The 22631-nt window shown below is 38.0% G+C and overlaps 1 protein-coding gene across 15 annotated transcripts in view; it reads left to right on the top strand.

The window, feature by feature from the left end:
* ERBIN (erbb2 interacting protein) overlaps positions 1 to 2105 on the top strand; it is a 128139-nt gene extending 126034 nt beyond the window's left edge. For all 15 annotated transcript variants that reach the window (XM_069556282.1, XM_069556279.1, XM_069556276.1 and 12 more), the window contains one exon: positions 17 to 2105. In XM_069556282.1, coding sequence (XP_069412383.1) covers positions 17 to 124 — 108 coding nt within the window. In that variant the 3' untranslated portion in view covers positions 125 to 2105. The remainder of the gene's footprint in view (positions 1 to 16) is intronic.
* The last annotated feature ends 20526 nt before the right edge of the window (positions 2106 to 22631 follow it).

The following is a 22631-nucleotide window of genomic DNA, read 5'->3' as shown; positions in this document are numbered from 1 at the left end:
TTCTTCTCTCTTCTAGGCTAACGGCTACAGTTTTATCAATATTGAACATGGACAAGCAGTGTCCTTGCTAAAAACTTTCCAGAACACAGTAGAACTCATCATCTTAAGAGAGGTTTCCTCATAAGAGCCGTGGACTAAAAAAATGGAGAGACAGCAAGATTTATTGGAAGATACTTGCGGGGAAATTAATATTTTGACTATTTTTATATATAAAGAAGAACTCAAAAAATTATGTTAAAATTTGTACATTAATGAAATAATGGAACTTGTGATTAGAGGGAAAGAACCACTGTACAGTATATGGGGGAGACTATTGAATTCATACCATATAAAACTTCTCGTTAGGTTTTTAAACATAGCAATCAAGGCTACAAAAACAGATGTATGTTGTTTTTGTATAGAGTGTAGGTTTATTTTTGGATTTCATACTCATGATTGAACTCTGTGCAAGGCTCTAGTTAGCCTTGATTGTAGCCCAGAGACAGATGGCAGAGCTGTCTATCTCATAGCTTTTATGCCCTTATTTTTATTCAACTTGTATTAATGTTTTTCTGCTGAAACTTTTCTTTTAATGTGGGCAAGAGATTTGAAGTGTTGGCTTTTGCTATGTGCATATTGAACTGAAGAGTGAGTAGGTGAAGGTGGCGCAGGTGGGTTCCCTTTCCAAGGCCAGATTAAAACAGTTATTTTCTATAAAAATCTGGAAGCAAAGAATGAAAAAACAGTTGTTAATGTGTTCTTATTAATAGAATAATGCAATAAAATGTGATGTCTTTTTAAAGAAATAAAAAAGACAATAAATTGTGTTTTATGAGCTCTATAGGATTTGTTCTTGTCATAGCCTTTGACTATACAGTTGCTACCAGTGAATCAATTCTCAGTTTTTTAGTCAAAGGAAATTTTAACTCTACTGTAGATGAATGTCCATGGATTCTCTTTCTGTTTTTTTTTCATCCATGCATTTTCTGTGTTGCAGAAATCCCTTGATTTTTTGTTCTTTTTTTTTGCAAATGGTGGTACTTGCAATCTGTTTTATAATTAGTACTCCATTTTAAACTTAATTTATAATTTTTACTTTAGGCAACAAATGAAACTAAAATGGCCAGTTTTGAGATAGTGTTGCTGTAACAGAAAATGTAAGAAGATTTTGGAAGGCCTCTTGATGTTGTTTGGCCTCACGTTGCCTTGGTGAAGTAGAAGGAAAACAGTGCGCATGGAGCTAGGAAACCAAAGCGAGTCTGTGAAACTGGCATAGCGATAGAGGACTGCTGTGGAGAATCGAGAGCAAAGGGGCGGGCCCTGAGCCTGCCCGTGTGAGACGGTGTTCAAGGAAGGGCTGTTCCTACAGGCAACAGGAAGTGTGAACTCGGCACTCCAGAGTCTTTAAAGGGTTTCTAAGTGTATGTGTGATCGTGTTTTACCACCAACTGCCTTTGTTCCTCGTTAGTGTAACAAATGTTTGATAGTTTATGAATTTTGTTCAGACCATTACTTTTATTTCTTTTTGTTCTATGTAATCAAATACAATTTGAATAACATGCAATGGTGAGAATTAACGCATAGTTATTTGGACCAGAAAAAAGTGCCATAGAAGACCAAGAACTGTTTTTAGTTGAGGCTAGTCTGGAGCCTTTCTTTAGAGCAATATTCAGTTATTACAATTCATTTTTAATTACTAAGAATATAATTTTGGTATTTTTAATCTGTTATGCTTTGTTCTTCAACCTTGTTTGAAGGTAAAGTCTTTTATAGGACTAGCGAAAATAGTAATCTACATTATTTTTGCAAAAGTGAGTTGAACTCATTTGTTTCTTGCTAGTCATCGTAAATAGGCAGTACTTTTTAAAAGATGTGAACTCCAATACTGCACTTCTTTCAAGATGTTATCAATTGATTATTGTACTGTATAGTTTTAATAATATTGATTGAAACCCTTTAACAACTCTTTGTAAATTTTAACTCATTTTAGTTGATTTTCAGTACTATTTGCATAGGAATTGATTTTTATGAATATAGTAGAAAAATGTGCTGTATTTTGATAAAATTCATTTATTGTATGTGTGTTGTAATCTCTAAAAAAATGACAAACAGCTTCTTTAAGACAAGCCTCGGTGTCCCCTTTATTCATAGTTTATTTAAAAATACTAATTTTGGCATTCTAAATTATTCCCATCTTGTATTGGTTTCAGTCGATTTTTCACAGTCATATTCTGTTTCCTGGTAACTCAGCTGGTAAAGAATCTGCCTGCAATGCAAGAGACCCCAGTTTAATTCCTGGGTTGGGAAGATCCACTGGAGAAGGGAAAGGCTACCCACTCTAGTATTCTTAGGCTTCCCTGGTGGCTCAGCTGGTAAAGAATCCGCCAGCAATTTGGTAGACCTGGGTTCAGTCCTTGGATTGGAAAGATCCCCTGGAGAAGGGACTGGCTACCCACTCCAGTATTCTGGCCTGGAGAATTCCATGAACTGTATCATCCATGGGGCTGCAAAGAGTTGGACCCAACTGAGCTACTTTGGCTTTTCATAAAAATAAGTATAATTATGACATGTTTTCCTTCTTTAGCTTGAATCAGATACACAAGCTATGATTTTGAAAAGGGAAATAGACCACAAAGAACAATTGATTTATCAGTGATCAACTTAAGTTAGTTGTCTGCGTAGTATATTGAAATATTACAAGTGCAACAAGTATTATATGCACTAGTATTCTAGTTAATTAAAAAAATTTGTTTAATGTTCTCATAACACATAGTCAAGTAAGAAAGTTTGTTACCAAGATAAATAATAGGACATATAAACTAAAAATAGTTTTGTACTTAAATGTATAGCCAAAGTTTTTTTCTAAACTACTGGAAAATTAGAAATAATAATGCTTCATTAGAATTTTTGTTTTGATAGTGACAAAATTTCAATACTTGAATAAAAGTAATCATTTAAATCTTCTGAAGAGAAATTTGATGAGTAATTTGTAGTTAAAGCCCATGCCCGTAATTGACATACTTATTTTTAATAAGTATTATATAGCAAGTCATTAAAACCAAAACTATCTTATTTTTAATAAGTGTTTAAAATTGACCACCCTAAAATTTTAATTAAAAATTATATGTCCAGAATAGAATTGTTTACACAAACTACCGTTTTATGCTGACTCATTAAAGAATCATTGGTTCCTCTGGGTCTATGAAATTCTAAAATTCCCTACATACTTATTTTGTAAATATTTTTCTGATCTCTTTGGACTTAAAGTTGTATATATACTTGAAAAATTCTTCAAACACAAACATCACCATGAACAGAAGTAAAGTTTTAGATATTTGCTGTGCTTAAAAGAAAATCCTATTAGCATTTGTAAAACATTCTAAACTTTTGTTATACATCTAGATTGTTAGAAGTAGCACAGTGAATAGATAAATAAACTAATGCTATTTAAAGTGTGATTTAGAAATTCAGGGTGAGAAAAATTGTCATAAAAAGACAGCTGTTTTCTTTAACCATTTAGTCCCTTGTATTCCTGGGTATGAAGGAAATACAGGTTTACCTTACTGTTTTTTACTTCCAAAGGAAGCCATAGGTGTAGATGGAAATGTTTTTTACTTAGTTCAAGATTGGTGATCAGGCATATCTTATTGAAAAGATACTTTTTTCATTATTTGAAGTTCTTATTAGCTATCCATCTTATCTAATGTATAATAAATCGATTTCTTATGAAAGAGATTAAAGTTAAAATTAATTTTGTTTTGTCAAAAGCATTAATAAATACACATAGTTGATGATTTACAGAGAACAAGAAACTACTTTTAAAAGATATGCTAGATTATATAAACAGCCAGCTCAAACCTTTAGGTAATCCCTTTGTTTCTAAAAGAGAATTTTGACAAGGTTGACCATCTTAACATCTAAAGCTGTAGTTTCTTTACCTCTGCAGAACTTTTAAGCCCAGGGAATAGCAAGCACAGTCATTTATAGCTTTAGAAAATGTGTAAGAGAATGCTATCTTCTTTTTAGTACTTCACATTCTCTTTGTGAAGCAGTTTGCAAAATTAAAAATTATAGTCCCCAAAAATGTTCACTGGTGGCTCAGATGGTAAAGAATCTGCCTGCAACGTGGGAGACCTGCGTTTGGTCTCTGGGTTGGGACGATCCCCTGGAGACGGGAATGGCTATGCACTCCAGTATTCTTGCCTGGAGAATTCCATGGACAGAGGAGCCTAACATGCTACAGTCCATAGCGTCACAAAGAGTCAGACAGGACTGAGTGACTAATGCTTTCACTTTCAAAAAGGTACAGTCCTAAAATTTAAGCAGAATTCTAAACTGTGAAAGTTTATTTGGGAAAAATACCTCAGTAGAAGCTACTCAGGTTTTATTTTAGAGAACGATTAAGGTATTCCTGAACCTTTCTGTGGGAGTCTTAAGAAAGAGGCTGAAAAATGATATTACTGATACCATTCCCACTTCAGATATAACAAGGAGGGACAATTACAATGTCTCATGGGATTTCATCTGGCCAACATAACTTCTAAAACAGTCCTCAGTGTAATTTCAGGATGAAGTATGAGAAGCTCATATATCACTGGTGAATTAAAAAGTATAAGCTATAAAATTATGTTCTCTTCCCCACCACCTTGTGATTTAATAGAGCTATTTTTATTTTCTATGAAGATTGCTGACAAATAGTTTTCCACTACTTTCCTTAAATCTAATCAAACCAATTTTGTTACTCCAAGGCAGAGCTTTAAAGGATCTTTTTATGTGTTCTTCCCAACTAATTTCCTTGACAGAACACTAAGAAAAATAAAAATGAAGAAATCAAAGTCAAAGAAAAATTAGTATGTGGAGCATGAGTTTTTAGGATGGATGATTGTAGGGCCCCTCTTCATGAAAGGCAAAACCTAATGCTCAGAACTAATGTCATCCTGGAATGGATAGTAAAACATTTCTTTCATATTAGGATCATCCTTCAAAAGAGTGTTGGTTTTCCCTAGAACCATGTGCAGGTTTATCTCCCAAAGGAAATTGTTCAAGGTTGCATATTGGTTCATGCTTCTGCTTCCCCTCCCATCCACACCCCGAGAAATGACAAACATTATGAATACTCTGATAGGTGAAAGTATTTAAATTTCCAAAGTTTGGGGAAACGAGTGCGGTGGACAGATAAACTTTGAAGAGTTGTTGGAAGACCTAGGACAGATAGGGACAGAAGACTACCACTGAAGGTGAATTTGACTTCAAGGAAACCTCAAAAGTAGGGAGGGACAATGAAGAAAGAGTTTTTGTAATGATTGGGTGCTGTATCATGAGACTGTTCAGGATAATGACCATTTTTATGCCAAGCAGTGTGTAGGAGACGTCTGACTAGGACAGCAGCAGTGAGTGTGGATGCATAGATTAGAAAGAAACGAGTGCGGTCATTTTGAAGTGGCTGTTTAACGTCCCCTTCATCCACCATCAGTGCAGGTATTTTGAGAAGGTTATTCACTTATTGCAATCAGATACTACGATGACAACAACAGCAAACAATTGAAAAACAACAGCGTGAAGAAAGCAAAGAAATCAGTATTTGAAAGCAGTGTCTTCTGATGGATAAGTGAGAATGTTGAATTTACAAAACAAGCTTAGGAACATTTAAATATCTTTATAATATAAAGTAGAACTTGCCAGAAATTCAACAGTTGTGCTGAGAAGTAGGAAGTAGACATCTAAAGAGCAAATCACCCCATCTAGATTTCGGTCCCATAGAATAGAAGGCAAAATAATTAAATAGTGTGATGTGAGATGAGAAGTCTTCATGTTCCAACTTGGATCCAATAGGAAAGAGAGGCGATAGATTCAGAATGAGGAATCATTCTCATTTGAAATTATTCAAAAGTTTCCAAGTTCTGAAGCACAACATAGGTCTGCAGATCAAATTTGGTCCATTCATAACTTAACAAAAACTGTAACTTGCATACACTTCTAAATTCATCTTCATGACATTCAGAGCAGATAAAAGGACACCATGCAAAGTTCCAAAATGTGAAGGAAGTTACTTGCAAATTGAACAAAATCAGATTGACTTAAAATTTTTTCATCACCATATATCCAAAACTTTTGTTTCAATCTGAGAACAAAATACCATTTTAGAAATCCAAGGTTTCAAAATTTACCTCCCATATAACCTTTCCAAAATGTGTACCAGAAGATTGGACTTCCTGGTGGTCTCGTGGTTAGGACTGTGCTGCTTCTGCAGGGAGCATGGGTTTGATCTCTGGTCAGGGAACTAAGATCCCACATGCTACATGGTACAGACAAACAAAATTTTTTTAATGTAAATAAAAAAGATGTACTAGGGAATATATTGGAATAAAGTGAAAATTTAATCTCAAAAGTAGATTGGGATCCAAGAAATAATAGAACCAAAACCTCTGTAGTAGAGCAGAGATAAGTGTACTTAGTACTGAAGCAACTTAGCAGCAGCAGCAGCAGTATTGATAATGTGGGTATGAAATAGAAGATTCTAAGTTGGAATTAATGTGAATAGTGATAACACAAAGAATAGACGTTTAGTATTATGCGTGTTTGTGTTTTCTATTTACACAAGTAAATGCAGCAAGCTCTTGATCTTTTCTTTCACACATGATGTGTATACATACAGTTTGACCCCACTACCTTTGGCTTATCCATTTTTATAGTGAAGTACACTTCTGATGCTTCCACATCACCTCCCTGCTGCCATAAACACCACAGTGGTGAGTATCTGCATTCATTTCATTCTTTTGAAACTGAAAATTTGTCTAGAATACATAGGAGTACAATTGCTTAGTCATAGATACTATTAATTTCACAGAATACCACTAAAACCATCTTCCACAAAGTCTGCATCAGTTGATACTCTCACTAGCTAATATGAATCTCATTTCCCCACATATTTGCAAATAGTATTATGTGACTTTCTAACTTTTGCATGTTTGATGAATATAACATTCTATTTGGCATTGGTTTAAATTTCATTCCTTTAATTACTTGTGAGTTTGACAAGTACATAGACTTGTTAGCCATTAAGGTTTACCATTATATAATTATCCTATTCCTGTGCCCATTTTTCTGATGTTTACAAGGCTGATTTGTAGTAGGTCCTTGTCTATTCTAAATATTATTCTCCTTTCATTTTAGGCATTGCAAATATCTATTCCCAGTCTAGTTTGTTTAACTTTGTTAATGGTGTGTTTTAGAAAAAAAAGTTTAACATAGATGAAGACAAATTAGCATGCTTTATTCTTAAGTCTTCCCTGTTGCTGTATCAAAAAGCTATTTTCTCACATTTACTTCTACTAGTTAGCTATTTATTATTAATATTCAGATTTTAATCCTTTGAAGTCCGTCATGGTATATGATCTAATGTTGGGATCAGCCTCCTTGTTTACATCATTTACTAAACAAGCTTATGTCTTTCTATTGATCTGTGTTGCAGTCATTATTATATATCAGATGTATCTGCATACACAGACTTTCCAAGCTCTCTATAGTATTCTTTTGGTCTGTTTTTCTGTTCTTATACCTACACTTTTTTTTCCCCCAGCAAGTGTAAAAGCTTTTAAGGAACATACATCATCTAGATTTTTCCATTAATATTTTTCTATATTAGCTTTTATGTATTTTATGTACATTTCTTTATTAACTAAAACTATATATATCTATATTAGTTTCAGTCCCTGATAAAACCCAATTAATATGCTTGGATTCTGGGAGTTTCTTCTAGATCCACACTAAAAATCCTCTAATGTTTTCTGAAGCTCACTTGAGTAGGTTTCTGTTTTGTACAACTCAGTGATACATAAAACTTTCCAAACAAAGGCTCAGAGATGTGGGACATTCAGGGAACAATGGAGTGAAGCTATTGGGTTGTGAAATACCAGAAAATTTAAATGTAGTCATTTACTCAAAAATAAAATCTTTGGTAAGAGCCTGCCTCGTGTACTCAGCCTTTGTTACATCCTTAGCTAATGAGAGAAGAGAGTGGCATTAGAACAAGTGTTCCATTTTTACCTTTAAGAGGGGTCAGAGAACAGTTCTATGCCAAGATTTCCTGTAGGTCCTGGAAGCACTTGAGGTTAGACTCTAGCATCTCTGGAAGTACCCATATCACCAACATAAGATATGACTGGTGTGGGAGGCAGAATTCTGACAAAGTATCCATGGTTCTGATCCCTGACATATGTATCTTTGTGTAATTCCTTCCCCTTGAATATGGGTAGAACTTGTGATTTGGCTTCTAATTAATCGAATATAGCAAATTGTAAAGGTTTTGTGGATGAAATTAAAATACCTAATCAGGTTCCTTTAAATGAATCAAAAGGGAGATTATCCTTTATGGACCCAGCCTAATCAGATGAGAACTTTAAAAGAGGGTCAAGCTCAGAAGTAATGGCTTCCTAGGTGACCCAGTGGTAAAGAATCTGCCTGCCAATGCAGGAGATACCAGAGACATGGCTTCGATCCCTAGGTCAGGACGATCCCGGGGAGGAGGAAATGGCAACCCACTCCAGTGTTCTTGCCTGGAAAATCCCATGGACAGGGGAGCCTCGTGGAGTCGCTCAGAGTCAGACATGATTGCGCATGCACACATACAAAACCAGAATAATATCAGTAAGGTGGTGGAATAGGAAGCCCTGGACTCTCATCATTTTGTGCGTGCCCAACAGTACACAGACCTAATACTTATGTGAGAGAGCAGAAAACAAGTTAAAAGGCTCCTGCACCCCACGCAAGGTACAAAAATAACCATATCAAACCCTGGTATGAAAATCTGGGACACTTATGGCAGAAATCAAAGAACAAAAACCTCTTAATGAAAGTGAAAGAGGAGAGTGAAAAAGTTGGCTTAACACTCAGCATTCAAAAATTAAGATCATGGCATCTGGTGCCATCACTTCATGACAAATAGATGGGGAAACAATGGAAACAGAGACTATTTTCTTGGGCTCAAAAATCACTGCAGATGGTGACTGCAGCCATGAAATTAAAAGACGCTTACTCCTCGGAAGCGCTGTCTATGACCAACCTAGACAGCACATTAAAAAGCAGAGACATTACTTTGCCAATAAAGGTCTATCTAGTCAAAGCTATGGTTCTTCCACTGGTCATGTATGGATGTAAAAGTTGGACTATAAAGAAAGCTGAGCACCGAAGAATTGATACTTTTAAACTGAGGTTGGAGAAGACTCTTGAGAGTCCCTTGGACTGCAAGGAGATCCAACTAGTCAATCCTAAAGGAAATCAGTTCTGAATATTCATTGGAAGGACTGATGCTGAAGCTGAAACTACAATACTTTGGCCACCTGATATGAAGAACTGACTCATTGGACAAAACCCTGATGCTGGGAAAGATCGAAGTCAGGAGAAGAAGGGGGCAACAGAGGATGAGATGGTTAGATGGTGTCACTGACTCAATGGACCTGAATTTGAGCAAGCTCCAGGAGTTGGTGATGGACAGGTAAGCCTGGCATGCCGCAGTCCATGGGCTTGCAAAGAGTTGGACACGACTAAGTGACTGAACTGAACTCAACTGAATTTGCCAGAGCCCTTTATGCTGTGCAGTGTGATTTGGAGAAAACCCTCAGATCCCATTTACTGCCTGGGGAGAGAAAAGAATAGAACATACATCTAACATTCTGACTTTTATTAACTTTTTAAAATATTTATTTGGCTGTGCTAGTTCTTAGTTGCTGCATGTGGGATCTTTAGCTGTGGCATGTGAAATCTTAGTTGCAGCATGTGGGATCTAGTTCCCTGACGAGGGTCCCCTGCATTGGGAGCTTGGAGTTTTAGCCATTGGATCACCAGGGAAGTCCCTAAGATTCTGACTTTTAGTGGGTGCTGTATGAGGGACTGATTACTGTCTCGCCTGAATCTAAGCACAGGCAGGAACAAGGTGCAAGCCTGTGAGTCTTAGAGAACAATCAGTATACACCAGAGTACAGTACCACAGACAGACATGTGGAACTGCAAGAAGCAATGATATCACTGCTTACTATCGCACTGGAGAGTCCCTAGTGAGGACAGACACAAGAGAACTCCTGAGTAGATACCAGCTAACTCCTCATTTAGGAGATTACATAGATAAGCCCAGAGAGAATGCATCCACAGAAAAGGCTTGAGAGGTCTCCAGAACCTCTAATCAGTTTGAGTAGAGAAAATCCTCTCTATACAGAACCAAATTGCAAGTCTAAAAGAGATTGTTGATTTGTCAAATGCCAAAATCCCAACAAGAAACATACAGAGAAACAAGGAAACGTGGCACATTTATTTAATGGAACAAGTGAAGTCTTCACAATGTGACCTTAAAGAAACGGAGACATACGAATTACCAGACAACTCAAAACTATCATTATAGGGGTGCTCAATGAATTAAAAAAGAGCACAGGGAGACAGCTAAAGAAAAGAAAAATGATTCATTAACCAAATGAGAATACTGACCAAGAGAAACAATGAAGACAAAAATTCTGAAACTAACATACGATAACTGAATTAGAAAATTCACTAGAGGGACTCAACAGCGACTTTGACCAGGCAAAAGAAAGAATCAGCAAATTCATAGATAGGATATTGAAATTATTGTGGCAGAGCAGGAAAAAAAAGAAACAATAATGAAGAAAAATGAAGAGAGCCTGGCGGACTTATGAAATACCATCAAGCAGAAAAACATATGCATTATTGGAGTGCCAAGAGGAGAAGAAAGAGAAGAAGAGCAGAGAATCTATTTTAAGATATAATGGCTCCTAAATTCCCAAATCTGACATAGGGATGGATATACAGATTCAAGAACCTCAAAGAACTCCAATTAGGATAAGTCTCAAGACTTACCAAGACACATCATAAACTGTCATAGGACACTGACAAAGAATCTTGAAAGCAGCACAAAAATATGATTCATCACATACAATTCCTCTAGATCATAAGCAGATTTCCTAACACAAAACTTGCAGGCTAGAAGGGAGTGGGATAATATATTCAAAAGTACTGAAAGAAAAAAATCTGCAACCAAGTTCTGTCCTTTAAAACCAATGGAGAAATTAAGACTTTCCCAGATAACCAAAAACTGAGGGAGTTCATGGCTATTAGACTGGCCTTATAGAAAATGCTTTAAGTGAAGTGAAAGTCGCTCAGTCATTTCCGACTCTTTGTGACCCCATGGACTGTAGCCCCCCAGGTTCCTCTGTCCATGGAATTCTCCAGGCCAGAATTCTGGAATTGTAGCCGTTCCCTTCCCCAGGGGATCTTCCTAACCCAGGGATTGAACCCAGGTCCCCCGCATTGCAGGAGGATTCTTTACCAGCTGAGCCAATAGGGAAGCCCAGAAAATGCTTAAATGAGTCCTTTAAGTTGAAGTGAAAGAATTGATAAGCAACACCACAAGACCATGTGATAATATAAAGCTCCTGGTAAAGGAAAATACATAGACAAATTCAGAATCTTGTAATATTTTATGTAGGTGTGTAAATAACTTTACTATCTGGAAAATAGTTTTAAAAAATAGTCATTATAAATCGCTGTTAATGGATGCACAGTATTTTAAAGAAGCTAATTTTGTCATCAATAATATTAAGAAGGGTGACAGAAATATACAGGACTGTGTGTGTGTGCTCAGTGGTATATGACTCTGTGACCCCCATGGACTGTAGCCCACCAGGCTCCTCTGTCTGTGGAATTTTTCCGGCAAGAATACTGGAATGGGTTGCCATTGCCTACTCCTGGGGATCTTCCTGACCCAGGAATCAAACCCGTGTCTCTTGCATCTCCTGCATTGGCAAGTGGATATTTTTATCACTGTGCCACTTGGGAAGCCCAAGTTTTTATATACAATTAAAGGTGTTATCAGTTTAGGGACTTCCCTGGTGGTCCAGTGGTTAAGAATCTGCCTTCCAATGCAAGGGACGTGGGCTAGATCCCTGGTTGGAGAATTAAGGTCCCACATGCCTAGAGGAGCTAGGCCCATGTGCCACAACTAAAGAGAAGCCCATGCATCGCAACAAAAGCACCTACATGCTGCAACTAAGACTAAACACAGCCAAATAATAAATGAATGAATGAATAAATTTTAAACATGGTGTTATCAGTTTAAAATTGATTAAGACTTTTATATTTTATTTTATTACAATGGTGATCACAAGGAAAATAAATAGTATACATACAGAGAAATGAGAAGGGGCTCAACACATAAAAAAAATAAAATCAATAAAATAGAAAAGGTAGCAAGGAGAGAAAGGAGGGATAAAGAAGCCATAGGATATATGAGAAACCATTAACAAAATGGCAATAGTAAGTCTTCTGCAAGTAGTTACTTTGAATGTAAATGGATAAAATGCACTGTTGGGGGAATTAAAAAGGAGAAAGTCTTGTTCAGGCTTCAGAAGCAGGAGAGTGGGCCTCTGACCGGCTCACCTGCCCAGACACTGCCCATATTCCATGCCTGCCTGCACGCACAATAAGTCAGTCAACACTTTAGATAAGAAAGGGAGTGGTTCTTGGAATTCTTGAGCCCCAAGAGGTCTGGCCAAGCCCCTGAGGGCTAACAAAATCCTGACTCACAAGGTAAAAGAAACATTGTAAAAAGTGTTAAAATAAAACCAGAGCTGCATTTTTGCTTACAAGCTGGTAATATCATTCTACAACCTGGGATTTTAAGGAGCCCCCAAAGCTGCAATTTGAGTTTATGTACCGCCCAGGACTCTTTCTCAATTGGGAGTCCAGATTAAACCAAATAATCTTCTATAAAAATTGAAATTGTCTATGTGTGTAACAAGTGGTTTGTTGATGAATCCTTTGAACATAAAAGTAAAACTTTCAGCAATACATGCACCAGTTAAAAGATGTAGATGGGCTTAATGGATAAAAAAGATACAACTACATGCTGTTTCCACTTTATCTAAGGACAACACACATAGGCTGGAAGTGAAAGGGTACAAAAAGATATTCCATGCAAATGGGAACCTAAGAACAGGAGTCAGTTCAGTTCAGTCACTCAGTTGTGTCCAGCTCTTTGTGACCCATGGACTCAGGCACATCAGGCCTCCCTGTCCGTCACCAACTCCCAGAGCTTGCTCAAACTCATGTCCATTAAGTCAGTGATGCCATCCAACCATCTCATCCTTTGTCATCCTAATCTCCTCCTGTCTTCAATCTTTCCCAGCATCAGTATATTTTCCAATGAGTCAGTTCTTCACATCAGGTGGAATCAGGTGGCCAAAATATTGGGAGTTTCAGCTTCAGCATCACTCCTTCCAATGAATATTCAGGACTGATTTCCTTTAGGATTGACTGGTTTCAAAGAAGAAAGAAAGCATGATAATTTTTTTTTTACAGTATGAAAAGGCAAAACAAACAAACAAACAAACAGGAGTGGCAATACCTTTATCAGACAAAATAGACTTTATGACCAAAAAAGTCATGAGAGACAGGAAGAACTTTATATAACCATAAAAGGGTCAATTTACTAGGAAGCTACTGTAACAATTATAAATAGATATGCTTGTTATTCAAGCTCCCAAACATTGAAAGGAGAAATGGCAAAATAATAATTGGAGTAGAACTCAATACTCTGCTTTCATTTATAGATAGAACAAGATCAATAAGAAAACAGAAGAGATGAAAATCATCAGTATGGAACCATCAGAACTAAACAGACGCAGACAGAAAAATGCGCCTAACAACAACAGAATACACATCAAGTGCGTGTGGAATAGTCTTCAAAATAGAATACAAGTTATATGATAAAAACAAATCTTAAATCTGAGAAGAAACATTCAGAAATCAGATAAGTAACTTCCCTGACCACAACGGAATCAAGCTAGAAATCAACAGCAGAAGAAAAACAGGAAAATCCACAAAAATGTGGAAATTAAACAACACACATTTAAAAACCAATGAGTCAAAGAAGAAAGCATGAAACAAAATTAGAAAATATCTGAAGTCAAATGAAAACAAAAACACAACATATGAAAACTTACAGTAAAATCAGTACTAAAATGGAAGTTTATAACAGTTAATGCTTACATGAAAAAAGAAGAAAACTCTCAAATCAACAACCTAATCTTACACTTCAAGGATCTAGAAAAAGAACAAACTCAAAGTTAGCAGATGGAAGCAAATTAGGGCTAAAGATTAGAGCAGAGACAAATGAAATAGAGAACAGAGAAAAGGAATTAAGGAAAAAGTTAATGAAACCATGAGTTGGTTTTTTTTTTTTTTTAAGATCAATGAAAATAGCAAACCTTGCTATTTCCCTTGCTAAGGGAAAAGAAAAAGAAGATTCAAGTGACTTAAATTAAAAATGTAAGAGGAGACATTACAACTAATGCCATGAAATAAAAAGGATCATAAGATAATTTATACGGGCTTCCCAGGTGGTGCAGTGGTAAAGAATCTGCCTGCCAGTGCAGGGGACACAGGTTCTATCCCTGGGTCAGGAAGATCCCCTGGAGGAGGAAATGGCAACCCATTCCAATATTCTTGCCTGGAAAATTCCATGGACAGAGGAGCCTGGTGGGCTGCAGTCCACGGGGTTGCAAAGAGTTGGACATGACTGAGTGAGTATGCACACATGTAAGATAACTATGAACAATTTTACATCAACAAATTCAATAACCTAGAAGAAATAGATAAATTCCTAGAAATATACAATTGATCAAGATTGAGTCATGAAGAAGCAAAATCTGAATGGAGCTATAAACAGTAAAGAGAGTAAGGTTGAATTAGTAATAAAAACCTCCCAGGAAAGTAAAGCCCAGAACCAGATGATTTTACTGGAGAATTCTAACAAACATTCAAAGAAAAATTAACACCAATTCTTCTCAAACTCTCCCAAAGAATTGAAGAGGAAAGGAGAGCACACACCCAAACTCATTCTATGAGGCCAGAAGTATCCTTATACCAAAATTAAAGATACTAGAAGAAAAGGAAACTACAGACCAATCTCCCTGTGAATATTGACACAAAAAATCTTAACAAAATAGTAGCAAACAAAATTCAACAACATTTATAAGTTTTATATACCATGACTAAGTGGGATTATATCTGGCGTGAAGGATGTTTGAACACATGAAAATTATCATTGTAATACACATGTAATTTTATAAAACAGATCAGAACCATTTGATCATCATAAGAAATGCCAAAAAGAGTATTTAACAAAACTCAACACTCTTTTGTAATTAAAAAAAAATTCAACAAACTACAAATAAAGGAAACTACCTCAATATAATAAAAGCCATATATGAAAAGCCCACAGCTAACATCATACTCAATGACTCAAAGCTTTTCATCTAAGATCAGGAATAAGACAAGGATGCCCATTCTCACTACGACTAATCAACATAGTAATAGAAGTTCTAGCCAGAGAAATTAGACAATAAAAATATATAAAAGTCATCCAAATTATAAAAGAGAATTACCTCCATTTGCAGATGGCATAATTTTACATATCAAAATCTCTAAAAATCACACACACACACGCACACAATCACAACTAACAATTTCAGTAAAGTTGCGGAATCCAAAAGTCAATCACATTTACTAAAGTATCAAAGGATAAAATAGGAATAAAGTTAACTAAGGAAGTGAAAGACTCATTCACTGAAAAGTATAAAATACGCTGATTTCTTTTTGTGCTATGCTTCCTTTATGGTCCAACTCACCTCCATACATGACTACTGGAAAAACCGTTCAGTTCTGTTCAGTCACTCAGTCATGTCTGACTCTTTGGGACCCTGTGGACTGCAGCACACCAGACCTCCCTGTCCATCACCAACTCCTGGAAAAACCATAGCTTTGACTATATGGACCTTTATCAGTAAAGTGATGTCTCTGCTTTTTAATGTGCTATCTAGGTTTGTCATAGCTTTTCTTCCAGGGAGCAAGCATCTTTTAAAGTATAATATTGTTAAAATATTCATACTACCCCCCAAAAATCTACAGATTCAGTGCTGCTGCTGCTGCTGCTAAGTCGCTTTAGTCATGTCCGACTCTGTGCCACCCCACAGATGGCAGCCCACCAGGCTCCCCCATCCCTGGGATTCTCCAGGCAAGAACACTGGAGTGGGTTGCCATTTCCTTCTCCAATGCAGGAAAGTGAAAAGTGAAAGTGAAGTCGCTCAGTCATATCCGACTCTTAGCGACCCCATGGACTGAAGCCTACCAGGTTCTTCCATCCATGTGATTTTCCAGGCAAAAGTACTGGAGTGGGGTGCCACTGCAGGGCAATCCTTATCAAAATCCCAATAGAATTTTTCACAAAAATAGGAAAACCATCCTAAAATTCATATACAATCTAAAGAGACCTGAATAGTCAAAATAATCTTAGAAAAGAAAAAAGTTGGAGATCTCAGACATTCTGATTTCAAAACATAATGCAAAGCATTAGTAATTAAAAGACTGTGGACCAACATAAAGATAGATATAAAAACCAATGGAGGAGGGCAGAAAGCCCAGAAAAAAAAAATTGCATATGTGGTTAAATAATATCTGACAAAGATACGAAGACAGGGAAAGGACAACAAACAGTTAAGGAAAAAGTGGATATTCACATGCAAAAGAAATGAAGTTAGATGGTTTACCTTATACCATATAAAAATTAACTTGAAGTAAAGACCCAAATATAACACCTAAAACTATAAAACTGCTAGAAGAAAATAAGGGACAGCCTCAGGGTATTAGATTTAGCAATGATTTCTTTGCTATGACTCCAAAAGTACAGTCAACAAAATAAAAAATTGACAAATAAGACCTCATCAAACTTAAAAACTTCTTTACGTTAGAGGAAACAATCAGCAGAATGAAAAGGCATCATATGGAAGGGAAGAAAATAATTGCAAATCATGAATCTGACAAGAGGTTAATATCCAAAACATATAAGGAACTTCTACAAACTCAACAGCAACAAAAACAAATAACCCAATGAAAAAATGGACAAAGGGCTTGAATAAACATTCTCCAAAGAAGATATTCAGATGGATAGTGAGTGCTTAGCTGAGCTACTCCATGGTATTGCTGCCTCAGCATCCGTTTTGTTTAGTCAAGTGGCCTTCAGAGACCATAAATTCTGCTTGCCTATGCATGCAAGCCCATGCCCTAGATTGTGACCACAAAGTCACAAGCAAATACAAGTCCTAACATGATTTCCCCAACGACCTATGATTAGGTCTGCTCTGCGTTCCAGTGTCTGTATGCTTTATGTGCCCCTTACATACAGCCCCTGAGAGGCTTATAAAAACCACATTTCTTTGGTTTGAATTAATCAATCCATCCTTAGACAAAGAAACCCAAGCACTTTCAGTTAACTTCAGTTCAGTCGCTCAATCGTGTCTGACTCTTTGCGACCCCAAGAATCACAGCACACCAGGGCTCCCTATCCATCACTAACTCCTAGGGTTCACCCAAACTCATGTGCATCGAGTTGGTGATGCCATCCAGCCATCTCATCCTCTGTTGGCCCCTTCTCCTGTACCCAATCCCTCCCAGCATCAAAGTCTTTTCCAATGAGTCAACTCTTTGCATGAGGTGGCTAAAGTATTGGAGTTTCAGCCTCAGCATCAGTCCTTCCAATGAACACCCAGGACTGGTCTCCTTTAGGATGGACTGGTAGGATCTCCTTGCAGTCCAAGGGACTCTCAAGAGTCTTCTCCAACACCACAGTTCAAAAGCATCAATTCTTCAGTGCTCAGCTGTCTTCACAGTCCAACTCTCACATCCATACATGACCACTGGAAAAACCATAGCCTTGACCAGACGGACCTTTGTTGGCAAAGTAATATCTCTGTTTTTTAACATGCTATCTAGGTTGGTCATAACTTTTCTTCCAAGGAGTAAGAGTCTTATAATTTCATGGCTGCAATCACCATCTGCAGTGATTTTGGAGCCCCCAAAAATAAAGTCTGCCACTGTTTCCCGATCTATTTCCCATGAAGTGATGGGACCAGATGCCATGATCTTAGTTTTCTGAATGTTGAGCTCTAAGCCAACTTTTTCACTCTCCTCTTACACTGTCATCAAGAGGCTTTTCAGTTCCTCTTCACTTTCTGCCATAAGGGTGGTGTCATTTGCATATCTGAGGTTATTGATATTTCTCCCAGCAATCTTGATTCCACTTTACCCAGTTCTTAATAGAGGCATGTGCTCCAAGTTTTGCCTCCCTGCACATGGCTTTGACCTCCCTCTGTGATCTCTGAGGGCGTGCAATGTACTTCCCCCAAAATCTGTAATAGACTTTTCTGTTTCAATTTATCTTGCTGAACCTTGGTTCAGCATTGTGTGATCCACTTTAAAAATGTTGATTAAACAAATTCGTAACAATGGTCATTGAGGACATGAAAAGATGTTCAATGTTATTAATCATTATGGAAATTCAAAACAAAAACACAATGAAATACGCCTAATGACCATCCAGTGGTCACTGTCAAAAGAGCAAAAAACTAACAAGTGTTGAAGAGGATGTGGAGAAGTTGGAATTCTGTTTATCTGTTGGTGGTAATGTAAAATTGAGGGGCTATGATGGAAAACAGTATGGAAGTTTCTAAAAAATTAAAATAGAATTATCATATGATCCTGCAATCTGGGGGAGATATACACACATATATATATATATGCATGTGTGTGTGTGTGTATGTATATATATCCCTGGATATATATCCTAAGGAACTCAAAGCAGGATTTCCAAGAGATATTTGCACACCCATGTTCATCACAGCATTATTCACTGTAGCCAAAATGTGGAAACAACCAAAATCTCTATAGACAAATGAATGGATAAGAAATGTGGCATAAACAACAATGGAATATGATGCCACCTTTAAAAGGAAAGAAACCCTGTAATACCATGGATTAGTTTTGAGGACATTAAGCTGAGAAGAATAAGCCAGTCACAAAAGGACTAATACTGTATAATCCCACTCATATGAAGTTTCTAAAGTAGTCAGATCATTCAAATCATAGAAACAGAAAACAGGGGCGGTCCTAAGATGGCAGAGGAATAGGATGGGGAGACCACTTTCTCCCCCACAAATTCATCAAAAGAACATTTAAATGCTGAGTAAATTCCACAAAACAACTTCTGAATGCCTGTAGAGGACATTAGGCACCCTGAAAAGCAGCCATTGTCTTTGAAAAGAGGTAGGAAAAAATATAAAAGACAAAAAAAGAGACAAAAGAGGTAGGGACGGAGCTCCGTCCCGGGAAGGGAGTCTTAAAAAGAGAAAGTTTCCAAACACCAGGAAATACTCTCACTGCCGAGTCTGTGGCGAGCCTTGGAAGCACAGAGGGCAGCATAACAGGGAAGAAGAATAAATAAATAATTAACACCCCCAGATTACGAGCCCAGCGGTAACCCCCCCAGCGGAGAAGCAGTGCAGACACCTGCATCCGCCACTAGCAAGCACGGGCTGGGCAGGGAGGCGCAGGGTGAGTTGCTTAGAGTACGGATCTGGCCCCTGAGGGCAATCAGAGTGAACTAACTTGGGCTAGCAAACCAGACCGTGGGATAGCTAACATGTGAAAAGCCCTAACCTAAGACACCACCAGGACCGCTCACAGAACGAAGGACTGAACAGAAACAGCCGGCTGCAGACCACCCACCTCTGGTGACAGGCAGCCAGAGCCGGAAAGGGGCAATCGCAGCCCCAGAGAGACATTATCTACCAAACTGCAAGCAGGCTTCTTTGCTAACTAAGACTTCTTGGGGGTTCTGGATAATCAACATCTGCCTGAGAAGGTGTGCCGGTTGTACACCCAGAAAACCGAGCGGCAGGGACTGGGGAGGTGATAAGTCACAGCAACCGCACTCGCCAAACACCTCATCTCCTGAGCTGCTCGGACCTGGGAAGGGCACAAAACACAGGCCCAACCGAGTCTGCGCCTCTGAGGACTACCCGAGTGCCTGAACCTGAATGGCTTAGACCTGGGAAGTGCATACAACCCAGGGCCGGCCTCAGATGGTTCCTGGCGGAGCAACCTAGAGCCTGAGCAGTGTGGGCAGGGAGGGCACACACACCGTGAGTGGGGGCAAGCCCAGTGTGGCTGAGACACTGCAAGCACACACCAGTGTTATTTGTTTGCAGCGTCCCTCCCTCCCCACAGCGCGACTGAACAAGTGAGCCTATGAAAAGTGTCCACACCGCCCCCTTGTGTCAGGGCAGAAATCAGACACTGAAGAGACCAGCAAACAGAAGAAGCTAAAACAGAGGAAACTGCCTTGGAAGTGACAGGTGCAATAGATTAAAACCCTGTCATTAGTACCGACTACATAGGAAGGGCCTATAGACCTTGAGAAATATAAGCTGGACCAAGGAACTATCCGCAAATGAACTGACCTCACACTGCCCACAACAACACCAGAGAAAGTCCTAGATATATTCTTACGATCATTCTTTTTTTTTTTAATTTTTAAGTCCTCGATTACTCCTTTAATTTTCATTTTTATACCCTATTACTTTTCAAAAAAGACCCTATTTTTTAAAGCAAACTTCATATATATATATATATATATACTTTTTATAATTTTTGTGGCTTTTTTTTCTTCTTCTTTTCTTTAATATTGTATTTTTTAAAATCCAACCTCTACTCTAGATTTTTAATCTTTGCTTTTTGGTATTTGTTATCAATTTTGTACCTTTAAGAACCCAATCTTCAGTACCTGTTTTTCCTTGGGAGCGAGATTACTGGCTTGACTGCTCTCTCCCCATTTGGACTCTCCTTTTTCTCCACCAGGTTGCCTCTGTCTCCTCCCTCCCCCTTCTCTTTTCTACCCATCTCTGTGAATCTCTGTGTGTTCCATACGGTGGAGAACATTTAGGGAACTGATTACTGGTTGGATTTGTCTCACTCCTTTTGATCCCCCCCCCTTTTATCCTCCTGGCCACCTCTGTCTCCTTCCTCCGTCTTCTCTTCTCTGTATAACTCCGTGAACATCTCCAAGCGGTCCAGACTGTGGAGCACACATAAGGAAGTGATTACTGGCTAGCTTGCTCTCTCCTCTTTTGATTCCACCTCATCTCATTCAGGTCACCTCTAACTCCCTCCTCCCTCTTCTCTTCTTCATGTAACTCTGTGAACCTCTCTGGGCATCCCTCACTGTGGAGAAACTTTTCATCTTTAACCTAGATGTTTTATCAATGGTGCTGTATAGAAGGAGAAGTCTTGAGACTACTGTAAAAATAAGACTGAAAACCAGAAGCAGGAGGCTTAAGTCCATATCCTGATTACACCAGAGAACTCCTGACTCCAGGGAACATTAATTGATAGGAGCTCATCAAACGCCTCCATACCTACACTGAAACCAAGCACCATCCAAGGGCCAACAAGTTCCAGAGCAAGACATACCATGCAAATTCTCCAGCAACACAGGAACACAGCCCTGAACTTCAATATACAGGCTGCCCAAAGTTTCTCCAAAACCATTGACATCTCATAACTCATTACTGGGCACTTCATTGCACTCCAGAGAGAAGAAATCCAGCTCCACCCACCAGAACACCGACACAAGCTTCCCTAACCAAGAAACCTTGATAAGCCACCCGTACAACCCCACCCACAGTGAGGAAACTCCACAATAAAGAGAACTCCACAAACTGCCAGAATACAGAAAGGCCACCCCAAACATAGCAATATAAACAAGATGAAGAGACAGAGGAATACCCAGCAGGTAAAGGAACAGGATAAATGCCCACCAAACCAAGCAAAAGAGGAAGAGATAGGTAATCTACCTGATAAACAATTCCAAATAATGATAGTAAAAATGATCCAAAATTTTGAAATCAAAATGGAATCACAGATAAATAGCCTGTAGACAAGGACTGAGAAGATGCAAGAGAGGTTTAACAAGGACCTAGAAGAAATAAAAAAGAGTCAATAATGAAGAATGCAATAAATGAGATCAGAAACACTCTGGAGGCAACAACTAGTAGAATAACGGAGGCAGAAGATAGGATTAATGAAGTAGAAGATAGAATGGTAGAAATAAATGAATCAGAGAGGAAAAAGAAAAACGAAGTAAAAGAAATGAGGACAATCTCAGAGACCTCCAGGACAATATTAAATACCCCAACATTCGAATTATAAGAGTCCCAAAAGAAGAAGAGAAAAAGAAAGACTATGAGAAAATACTTGAGGAGATAATAGTTGAAAACTTCCCTAAAATGGGGAAGGAAATAATCTCCCAAGTCCAAGAAACCCAGAGAGTCCCAAACAGGATAAACCCAAGGTGAAACACTCCAAGACACATATTAATCAAATTAACAAAGATCAAACACAAAGAACAAATATTAAAAGAAGCGAGGGAAAAACAACAAATAACACACAAGGGGATTCCCATAAGGATAACAGCTGATCTTTCAACAGAAACTCTTCAGGCCAGGAGGGAATGGCAAGACATACTTAAAGTGTTGAAAGAAAATAACCTACAGCCCAGATTACTGTACCCAGCAAGGATCTCATTCAAATATGCAGGAAAAGCTTTACAGACAAACAAAAGCTGAGAGAATTCAGCACCACCAAACCAGCTCTCCAACAAATGCTAAAGGATAGTCTCTAGACAGGAAACACGAAAACAGTGTATAAATTCGAACCCAAAACAATAAAGTAAATGGCAACAGGATCATACTTATCAA

The sequence above is a fragment of the Ovis canadensis genome, chromosome 16, assembly GCF_042477335.2.
Source record: "Ovis canadensis isolate MfBH-ARS-UI-01 breed Bighorn chromosome 16, ARS-UI_OviCan_v2, whole genome shotgun sequence".
In the NCBI taxonomy this organism is placed as follows: Eukaryota; Metazoa; Chordata; class Mammalia; order Artiodactyla; family Bovidae; genus Ovis; species Ovis canadensis.
This window is presented reverse-complemented; position numbering and strand designations above follow the sequence as displayed.